The sequence below is a fragment of the Melanotaenia boesemani genome, chromosome 19, assembly GCF_017639745.1.
Source record: "Melanotaenia boesemani isolate fMelBoe1 chromosome 19, fMelBoe1.pri, whole genome shotgun sequence".
NCBI classification, from domain to species: domain Eukaryota; kingdom Metazoa; phylum Chordata; class Actinopteri; order Atheriniformes; family Melanotaeniidae; genus Melanotaenia; species Melanotaenia boesemani.
Genome location: NC_055700.1, coordinates 30,253,208 through 30,263,938, shown reverse-complemented (window position 1 = coordinate 30,263,938; position 10,731 = coordinate 30,253,208). Strand labels below are relative to the sequence as shown.

The 10,731-nt window shown below is 42.2% G+C and overlaps 1 protein-coding gene across 3 annotated transcripts; it reads left to right on the top strand.

The window, feature by feature from the left end:
* The first annotated feature begins 2,429 nt into the window (after positions 1–2,429).
* Positions 2,430–7,767, top strand: pomk (protein O-mannose kinase). Of its 3 annotated transcripts, XM_041970741.1 has the most exons (4): positions 2,443–2,512; positions 4,706–4,845; positions 5,030–5,314; positions 6,954–7,767. In XM_041970741.1, the coding sequence occupies exons 2-4, from the start codon at positions 4,828–4,830 to the stop codon at positions 7,722–7,724; spliced, it is 1,074 nt and encodes a 357-aa protein (XP_041826675.1). In that variant the 5' UTR covers positions 2,443–2,512; positions 4,706–4,827; the 3' UTR covers positions 7,725–7,767. The 3 variants fall into 3 exon arrangements, with proteins under 3 accessions (XP_041826676.1, XP_041826675.1, XP_041826677.1); XM_041970742.1 differs by lacking the exon at positions 4,706–4,845 and having other exon boundaries at positions 2,430–2,512; XM_041970743.1 differs by lacking the exon at positions 2,443–2,512 and having other exon boundaries at positions 4,706–4,884.
* The last annotated feature ends 2,964 nt before the right edge of the window (positions 7,768–10,731 follow it).

Genomic DNA, 10,731 nt, shown 5'->3' with positions numbered 1-10,731 from the left:
CTTTGTCTCTGTCTCCTATGTCTGAATTTCATGTTAATTTAGTTTGAACTGATAATAATCCCCGATTCCTCTGCCCCAAAGTTTATGTCCAGTGTCCCTTTTTTCCACAAATCCAAGGTGGCAACCCTAATTGTAATGTTCACAGGAGGAAAACAAATTTCAGTGAAATGAAACGTCGTTCTGAGGCAAACAATCCTGGAGCAAATAGTAACATGATGCACCCGCCATAACACCGATATTTCCTGACATGCGTGTTCCTTATTGTATGTTGTTATTCTCGAAATTGTTATTGTGTGTTAGCGTTGGACATTTGTAGACCCATTTTTAATGCTTTAATCATGCAGACTATTGATGTAATTATATGTTGTTGTCCATGTCTGCTCTCTCTAAAGCATGGACAAAAGCTTTGTACTTTAACTGTAACTCTGTCTGCCCAGAGACCAAAGATGGAAATTAGGCGCTGACTAAAATCTTGCATATTTGCATGAAAATGCCCGTTAATATGCCTGGTTCCTATTCTTAAAGCCAGAATTTGTAACAAATTTACAGTGAAAATAATAATAATAATAATAATAATAATAATAATAATAATGTTCATTTAAAAACAACCTGAAATGGAAGGATGGATCCATTTAATTTTTCTGTCTTCTCCAGTAAATTGAAACTAAAACGTACTGGCTTGCTGTCAGTGTTTTTCTACAGGAACTATGTATTTTTACTGTTTTCCAATAAAGTTTATTTTCAAAAAAGAAAAAAGAAAGAAAGAAAAGAAAAAAGAGAAAAATAAGAACAAAAGGACATATCTTTTTAAGAAAAGTGCTTTGGCGCCATCTACCGGTCAGATGTTAGTACTGCAGCCAGAACATGCTGCAATTTATAGATAAAAAATTCTATCAACTCAATTATTGGACGTTGCCACACAAATATTTTAAAAGTAATAAAGTTAATGATTTATTATTAAACATTTTACTGTTTTCAGTGAAGTAATACTGATTATTGATTGATATTAATTGTACCTTTTGCTCATACAGGAATAAGCTCATTTCTTCTTATAATTTAAAACATAGTAAAGAGCTGATTTATGATCAACTTAATCATTATGCACATGTGTAAATTCTCCCAGTAGAAACACTTTTACTGAATATCAATCATGTGCAGCTCAGGATGGAGTCAAGGCCTGATCCGGTCGGCTGGTTTCCTCAGCAGCTCGTTCATTACATGAACCGGTTTACAAAGTGGAAAACGTGTTTTAACTGGATCTCCGTGAATCGGTTTGAATTGTGCCCGGAGATGACTTTGCTGGTGTTTTACTAGTAAAGATGAATAAAAATATATTAATCATATTCCAGCCATTCCCAACCAGGATGCAGGCGAGCTTTGACTTCTCACTTCTGTCCATCATTAATGTGATTCTTGCGCATTTGTAAGTTTTTTTTATTTTTTATGTTTTTATGTCCTGTTTGTTCTCCTGTATTTTTCTTTCTAATGTTTTTGTTGTGTTGGTTTTTGTCTATCTTCATATTTAAATATTTAAATACAATTTATTTGTAATATGTTGTAAGTTGTTCTTTAGTTGTTAATAAAAAAAAAACCTCAAATGTCTTTAAGTTCATTGAACATTTACTAAAATCAAGGTGTTCTATCTTTAACAAACCTTTTGTTTCTATAAATCTATCAACTCTGGATGTGAGATGCTGCTTCATCTCCACCACTCTCGTTTCCATGGTGATGTTAGATGGGACATTTGTTTAATCCTGAGACTCTTGACCGGCGTCTCACACAGTCCATCAGAAAATATTCATGACTTCAAGCTTTTGTGTTACCTCCTTATTCCAAAATGGATTCAGTTAGTTTCCTTCTCAAAGTTTTATCCACAAAACATAAACGTTCTCCTTTTTCTTCTCTTCACTTTCTCACTTCTTCTGCTCCCCCAGTCAGACCTAACATTAATAATTCAGCAGTAAACTAATAAAAAATAAATAATAATAATAGAAATAATAATACTTAAGTATCAAAGACAGCCTAATATACTATTTGAGGCATCATGTCCTTTATTTTTATGAAGCTACTCTTACAGGAAAATATAAAGGAATGCGATAGAAATGTGATGATTGAAGATGAAACCATGAAGAAAATTCTGTAACACAGACAGAAACATGAAGATGAAGAAAAACAGCTGACACAAAACTAGAAAAAAGAAAATTAAACTGGAAGTGAGTGATGAGCTCAGAGGTGGAAGAGACCAGGTACAACCATTAAATAAGAAAGCCTCGTTCATAAGATCGTTTATTTATTTATTTGACCCATATTGTTTTTGTTTTTAACTGTCTATTTTGGTTTGCTGTAATTGTAAATAAACGTGGGGAGACGGTGGGCAGGTGTGTGTTGGACCTCCGGACCAGCAGGTGGCGCTAACGTTTCATGCTGCTGGACGTTACCTTCCATCAGACAGGAAGCAGCAGCAGCAACAGTCCCACCAAAACCAGAACCAGAACCGCCTCTGTGACAGCAGGTATTTAACTCAACGGCTCTTTAACGTCAGTTCGGGGTTTTTCTCTGTTTTATCTCCTTCACGTTTTATTTTACACGGGCGCGCGCACGTAGTCTACGTGACGTAGGCTCAGAGGAAGTTCGGGTTGAGTAGTTCTGGTTCTGGACCCAGGAGTTTCCTGGGGGGTATTCCACGAAGCTGGATTGTGGGAAAGCCGGGCTTATCTTGATAAGTCTGACCCATTTGAGCCAGAGTTCAGTTCCATCAACGGGGCTTCTTTGAAAGCCACTGCGTAACCATGGTAACCGATGCACCAGAACTAGCCTGTTCGGGGCAAGCTAACGTTTAGCTTAGCTTAGCTTAGCTGTGTCTCAAAGGTCTGATACAGACTCCCTAAAGAAAGTTCGTCCTGGCAGAACGCTGCTCCGCCTCATTCTGGTATAAAAGTGAGAAAAAACACTTTTGTATACTAAATATTGTATATTTGTATTTTATACTAAAGAAACACGTACTGAACATGAAATTAAATAAAAATAACATGATATTCATTAAAACTAGTTAACACCTTATTAACCCTCCCCAGGTTCAGGAACCCCGACCTCCACTGTCTCTGGTTGGCTACCAGTAAAACTGGGATCAGCTGAGCCCCGTCCATACAGGCCGAGGGTGTTTAAAGAAAGAGAGAGAGAGAGAAAGCTGGTCTAAAGAGATGGACGGACAAAGATATAGATAGATAGAGACAGGGTTTCTTTCTGGTTACCATGGCTTGGCCTTTTATTAATGACCCTGCAGAGGGCGCACGCTTCATTCAAAGCTCATTCAGACCACCAGACCCACGGTTTTCAGGGGGAGGACCACCAGTAGCATTGGTCTCTGACGTTGTCTTGGTATCTACAGAGCAACATGTTTACAGCTCAACACGTTTAGAACAAACATCTCTTCAAAGATTCCTCCCACTCTGAGACATGTTCTGGTTCTTTATTTCCACCTGCTGCAGGTTCGCTTTGCTGGTAAGATGCTGCTGCTGGTGGAACAGAGTTAATGTAGCTCACACACACACACACGATAGGGGGGGTTAGGGTTTTATATATATATATATATATATATATATATTCATAAAGTATGATGCATATTGATTATTGGGTAATTAATAAAGTGAACAGGACCAGTACATATAGAGACAACCAGCTGCTTTATGGAAACAGATTTATAACAAGAGGAACCAGAAATAAACCAGGACGGTGAATCGGCAGCTGACAATGAAACTCGTAGAACTTACACAAGCAGTCTGTCAGCAGCCGCTAACCTCGCTTTATTAACCAGGCTGCATCACCTTTTCTGGTGAGGACACTTTAAAGTCCTCATACATCTCCATCAGTGTCGTGTGGTCAGGTGAGACAGCGACTCACGTCTTTAATGTGTGTGTCAGAGAATTATTCCTGCTGATCTACAATAAAATGCAGAGAAAAGTCAGCAGGTGAGGCAGGCTGTACTCTGTCTCACCTCAAGGGGGCGTAGTTTCATGCTGGTGGATGAATAGTTTAATAAGAAGCTCTTTTTGTTCTTACAATGTAAATGTGACTCCAGAGGAGTCGGTGCCTCACCAGCCATGGATCCGCAGGTTCCAGGTTGTTGTTCCTGTCGGACAGAGTAACAGCAGCTGATAACATACACGTATTAATCAACACGTAAACAAGCAAATAAATCAATAAATACATAAATCTATCATTCTGGTCTGCAGTGGGTCGGACCAGTAAAATAACCTGAAAATAAGGAAAACTCCACATTTCCCTTAGTTTTAGTACAAAGAAGTACATTATCCAGATGTTCACATTTAAACCATCCTTTTAGAAAACATTAAATTATGTGACAAAAATAAGTCACGTTTACATCATTTCTCTCTCTACATACTTTAGTTCATTTATTTTTATTTAGGTTATTTATTGTCATATATTTTATACATACTGTGTATATATATATAGACATATATACATACATACACACATTTTTTTCAAAATCATACATTTGTTAATTTTATAAATTACCGGTAATGTTTGATAAAAACATTTTTTTATCTAATTTCCTTTTATGTATAAAATTGTATTAATTTGTTTAATTCATAAATAGTTTTTTTTAATATTTTTTATCTTTGTAAACATTTTATTTCTATTTATTTACATATTTATTTTACACATTTACACGTCTACTCTTCAGTTTTAGGGGAAGTTCTCAGAAACACGGCGATTCTAGAGTTTTCTTAGGACCTGGCTCCGAGCAGCTGACTACCTGGAGGAAGACGTGACCTCTGCGTGACGTGTTTCCACCACATCTGCCTGATGAGGACGTTTCTGAATGTAAATGACCATGAACAGAACCAGCAGGAGATATAAAACGTGGGAAGGATCATCAGCTGATTACTGGACTCCTCTCAGAACCAGAACATCTGGACCAGTTCCCTGGTTCTGCTTGTGATCCGGGTGTCTCAGCCTGAGTGTTGTTGTGTTAACCGGCAGCCAGTGTGTCTCGTGTGTGTTGCAGATGCTGACCATGGCGGGTCGGCGTGGCAGCGGCGGTTCTGTGTCCTGCGTGCTTCCTGCGGTGATGCTGTGTCTCGCTGCTCTGCTACTCAGCGCCACGCTCTTGTACCTCCACATAGACGCTGTTTATCAGGTGAACGAGCAGCTCCTGTTTCCTCCGGTGGGATGTTTGCCTGGACACTTCAAAATGACCACCATGAAAAACTGTTCAGCCTGGATCCAGTGTCCACACATCCAGGAAGACGTTCGCAGGCTGAAGCTGATTGGTCAGGGAACAGTGAAGAAGGTAGGTGGCTTTAAGTTAACATGGGGTTTATTTTCCTCCCCAAAACAGCTGGTTCTCTGTGTAAAATGTAGAAGAACAAATCTCTTCAACACATATTTTATCCCCAGTAGAAGATAAACAACATGTCAGATGATGAAACTGACACCATGTGATGGAAAATCTGAGCTGATAGTGAATCTGATGCAGCAACACTTCTGTAAAAAGTAGTTCCAGGGTGATGTTCGGCACGGTGTAAAAAGTAGTTCCAGGGTGATGTTCGGCACGGTGTAAAAAGTAGTTCCAGGGTGATGTTCGGCACGGTGTAAAAAGTAGTTCCAGGGTGATGTTCGGCACGGTGTAAAAAGTAGTTCCAGGGTGATGTTCGGCACGGTGTAAAAAGTAGTTCCAGGGTGATGTTCGGCACGGTGTAAAAAGTAGTTCCAGGGTGATGTTCGGCACGGTGTAAAAAGTAGTTCCAGGGTGATGTTCGGCACGGTGTAAAAAGTAGTTCCAGGGTGATGTTCGGCACGGTGTAAAAAGTAGTTCCAGGGTGGTGTTCAGCACGGTGTAAAAAGTAGTTCCAGGGTGGTGTTCAGCACGGTGTAAAAAGTAGTTCCAGGGTGGTGTTCAGCATGGTGTAGCATCTCTTCTTCTAACATGTCTGGGAAGTGAGGAGACCAGTTGCTGGAGTTTTAGGAGAGGAATGTTATCCCGTTCTGGTCTGATGCAGGATTCTAGCTGCTCTACAGTCCTGGACCTTGGTTGCTGGATTCCTGCTTCCATGATGCTCCAGATGTTGTGTACTGGTGAAAGGTCTGGACTGCAGGCAGGCCAGTTCAGCAGCCGGACTCTTCTCCTGTGAAGCCATGCTGCTGTGATGGATGCAGGATGTGGTTCAGCATCGTCTTGCTGAAATCTGCAAGGTCTTCCCTGAAAGAGACGTTGTCTGGATGGAGCAGATGTTGCTCTAAAGCCTCCATGTACTTTTCAGCATTGATGGAGCTTCACAGATGTGGAAGCTGCCCACGCCATAGGCACTAATGCAGCCCCATCCCATCAGAGATGCAGCTTTTCACCTGTCCACTGATAACAAGCTGGATGCTCCCTCTCCTCTTTAGTCTGCAGGACACGCCGTCCATGCTTTCCACAAACTACTTCACATCTTCATCCAGGTTTCCACTTTGCCTCAGAACATTTTAAATGAGCTTTGGTCCAGAGAAGACGGAAGAAGCTGGTTCTGGATCCTCTTCACATCTGGCTTCTTCTCTGCATGATGGAGCTTTAACCTGCATTTGTGGGTTTCAGGGTGAACTGTGTTCACAGACAGTGGTTTCTGGAAGTCTTCCTGAGTCCATGCAGTGGTTTCCAGTAGAGAATCATGTCTGCTTTTAATGCAGAAGATCACCAGCATCCAGCCTTGTCCGAGCACACAGAGATTCCTCCTGATTCTCTGAATCTTCTGATGTTATTCTACACTGTAGATGGAGGATCTTTAAAGTCTGAGGAACATTTTTCTGAAATTGTTCCACAGTTTTAGATCCAGTTTGTCTCAGATTGGTGAAGCTCATATTTTCATCTCATGGTGAAACGTCTCCGTTTCATCCTCTAAGAAGTTTTTATCTTCTACTGGGGATAAAATTTGGATCTTTTCTCTCCTCAGGTCTACCTGGCAGAGTGGAGAGGTCACAAGGTGGCTCTGTCCAAACTGGCCTCTCTGGATTACCTGGAGGATTTCCTCCATGGACTATCCATGTTACAGGCCTTACAGAGCCCGTATGTGGTGCGTGTGGTCGGGTTCTGCCTGGAGGACCACAGCTTGGTGACAGAGTACCATCCCCATGGCTCACTGCTGAACTTGGAGGATGTTTTGGATCAGGAGCAGTTTCAGCAGCAGAACACGTGGTCTGTACGTCTAAGACTTGCCATAGATTACGTCAGCATCCTCCATTACCTCCACAACAGCCCTGCAGGCCGGCGGGTCATGTGCGACTCCAACAGTCTGGAGAAAACTCTGTCCCAGTTTCTGCTGACCAACGACTTCCACCTGCTGGTGAATGACCTGGATGCCCTTCCAGAGGTCAACCCATCCACGGGGTTGCTGGTGAAATGTGGTCATCGGGAACTCACCGGAGACTTCGTGGCTCCGGAGCAGTTGTGGCCTTTTAGGGATACCGGGAAGCCGTTTTCAGACCATCTCATGCCTGAATACAATGAAAAGACGGACATCTGGAAGATCCCAGACGTGAGCCGGTTTGTGATGGGAAGAGTTCCTGGAGGAGATTTAGTCCACTTCCATCTGTTCGAGGTCCATGAGGAGTGTAAGAAGGAGGACCCCCAGCTCCGTCCGTCAGCTCTGCAGGTTTTAAACGTGTACCGGTCCGTTTACAGCTCCATGGTCCGAGACGGTTCTGGTGTCAGAGACATGCTGTAGTCCAGCAGGACAATAAAACTCTACATGTTGTTTTCTTCTTTCAGTGTGGTGTGCTTGTCTTTTTTTTATTTAATTTTTTCTAATTTAAAACCTGTTCTTCATATCCTGAAGGTCACGTGACTGAACTGGAAACTGCATTTCTAAACCAGCCTGTTGGTGTCTATTTATCATCAGGATATCTTTCATTTATTTATCTTCTTTAGAAAAAAAACCACGATCCTGTCGAGGTGGAACATGACACCTTTCTAGGAAGCTTGGACGCTTCGTATCATCAGTCGTCCAGAATGAAAAAATAAAACGGCCTTGGATTCACCTCTTTCACACATACACAGACTTTCCTTCAACACTAGCTTGTGTGAAATGCCTCCACACATCGGAGGGCAAACGTGACATTTTTCTGTAAAATAAGAGGACAAAAAAGCTTTTAGAAATACTAATGCAGCATAAATAGCTAACAACTGGAGTTTTTGTCAAAATATTTTACAACTGATGTATGAATTTACCACATAATATGAAAACTTACTTGACTTCATGTAGCTGCAAGCTGAAATGTGGCCTCAGTACTCCAGGGTTGAAGAAATCTCCAGTTCATGTGATGGAGGAAGCGGTGCATGCAGGGGGCGTGGCCTCAAAAAGCCTGCAGTGAGCAGCGTGCAGGTGGTTGAATGGCATAGATATTCAGCTGTGCTCGCTTCAAATCTGGTTGTTTTAGCCAAGATTACGCTACAATATAAGTTCCTCAACTATATTTAAGTTCCCTGTCAACTGAATTGTTATGTAGTGGAACATGTATAACAGTTCATGGCCAACAGGGGGCTATAGTGGGATGTGTGGTTGGTAAGCAGAGAAGAAGAAGAAGCCAGTACGGGGCACAGAGTGTAATGTTCTGTGTGGTGTTAAATAAAACTCATTGTTGGAGAGTTCATGTGCCATTTATTGCCGCTCAGTATCCTGGCCTAATACATCCATGTCGTAGCTCCATTACCTGGTACCACATATCCCATCATGCATTATGTTAACACTCTACGGTAAGTGGTGATAGACAAAAGGTATGCTTGGCAATACATAATACAACATCTCCCTTTTTTTTTTTTTTTTTTTTTTAACAAGGCAACTCATCAGGTGCAATGCATATTCTCTTCAGCATTAGCACTACACTTGAAATTGAATAGTAAGTGCCTATAGTACAAATTAAGGTATGTCTTAGCTAATTAGTGCTGCAAAATAGCACCAATCTGGATATCAGCTTATCTGACACAATTAAGTAATGTAAACAAAGGTAGTGCATCACTGAACAATTAACCATAGCAAACTACCACTTAAAATTATGGCTTATCATAACAACTTGTTAACAGAGGGCATCCAGGGCAGCGATCCGCCTACACCCTTTACAATTCACAGGTCAAGAATACTTCTGGCCTTGATAACACGGCCTGATCGAGTGGTTGGCAAAATGTCTCCATTGGTGACTGGCGGGTCTGGACAGTTGGTTGGTAACTCCTCACTAGTTGGTTGTGGTGCAGTCGCGTTGTTACTCGCAGGTCCTGGATCAGCTGCGGCAGGTTGGTCTTTAGAGTTTATCAGGTGTCTGCGGTTGCGACGGAGCGTCTGTCCTTCACCTGTGCGGATGATGTATGAGCGATCAGTTTCTGCGGGTTGAATGATGACAGCTGGCTTCCACAGTCCAGTCTCTTGCTGGTAGCGAATGTTGTCTCCTCGCTGTAGTATGGATAGTGGTTTGGCACACCTGTCATAATATAGCTTTTGTGTGGTTTGTTTTTTCTTCCTGGTTTGTTGCACTCTTTTCCAGCTTGTAACACGCAGTTTTAAGTGTTGATTTGTTACAGGAAGCACAGAGCGCAGGCGTCGGCTCATGAGAAGCTGTGCTGGTGACTTAAAACCATCCACGGGTGTGTTTCTGTGTTCCAAAATGGCCAGGTAAGGGTCAACTCTCTGAGCGCGTGCTTTGTCCAGAATGGATTTGGCAGTTCTAACAGTTCTCTCTGCTAACCCGTTACTCTGCGGATACTGGGGGCTTGATGTAACGTGCTCAAAGTCCCATGAGGCTGCGAAAGCTTTGAATTCCTGAGAGCTGTATTGCGGGCCATTGTCAGAGATAAGTTTTCCAGGTACACCATGTCTAGCGAATATGGCTTTGAGTTTTGTGATAACTGAGCCGGACGTGGCGGAGTACAGTCTTTCTATCTCGAAGTAGCGGCTGTAGTAGTCAACAACCAGGAGATACTCTTCTCCCTTCCATGTGAAAAGATCTGAGGCCACTATTTGCCAGGGCCTTTCTGGAATTTGATGTGGTATGAGGGGCTCTTTGGGGTTTGAGGCACGCCTTTCCTGACATATGGGGCAGTTCTCCACTGTGGAAGTGATGTCTTTTCCCATCTTTGGCCAGAAGAGGGCATCCCTGGCTCTCTGTTTACTCCTCTCAATACCCATGTGACCAGTGTGAATCTTTTCAAGCATGTGTTGTTTCAAGGCTGATGGCACGATAATTTTGTCCCCTTTGAATAGAATGCCATCATACTGTGAAAGTTCATCCCTGAAATTCCAGAAATCCAGTAGTGCTGCTGGGCATTTGTTTCGGTCCTCGGGCCAGCCTGACTGAACAGTTTGCTTCAGTATTGTGAGTTGTGGATCACTGTCTGTGGCTGCTCGTATTTCTGAGAGTTTGTTGTCACTTACTGGTAAGCTTTTAATCACTGAGTGGACCTGCTCATCCATACCTTCACTGAGTGTGGCATCATACTCGTGCAGTGGTTTCCTGGAGAGTGTGTCAGCCACGGGAATGTCTTTACCAGGGCGGTGCAAGATTTCAATGTCATAACGTTGAAGTTGTAAGAGCATGCGTTGGAGGCGAGCAGGGGCACAGGAAATGGGCTTTTTCAGTATTGACTCAAGGGGTTTATGGTCAGATTCCACAACAACTTTTCTGCCATAAATGTAGGTGTGGAAGCGTTTACATCCGAATAGTACTGCAAAGAGTTCTTTCTCA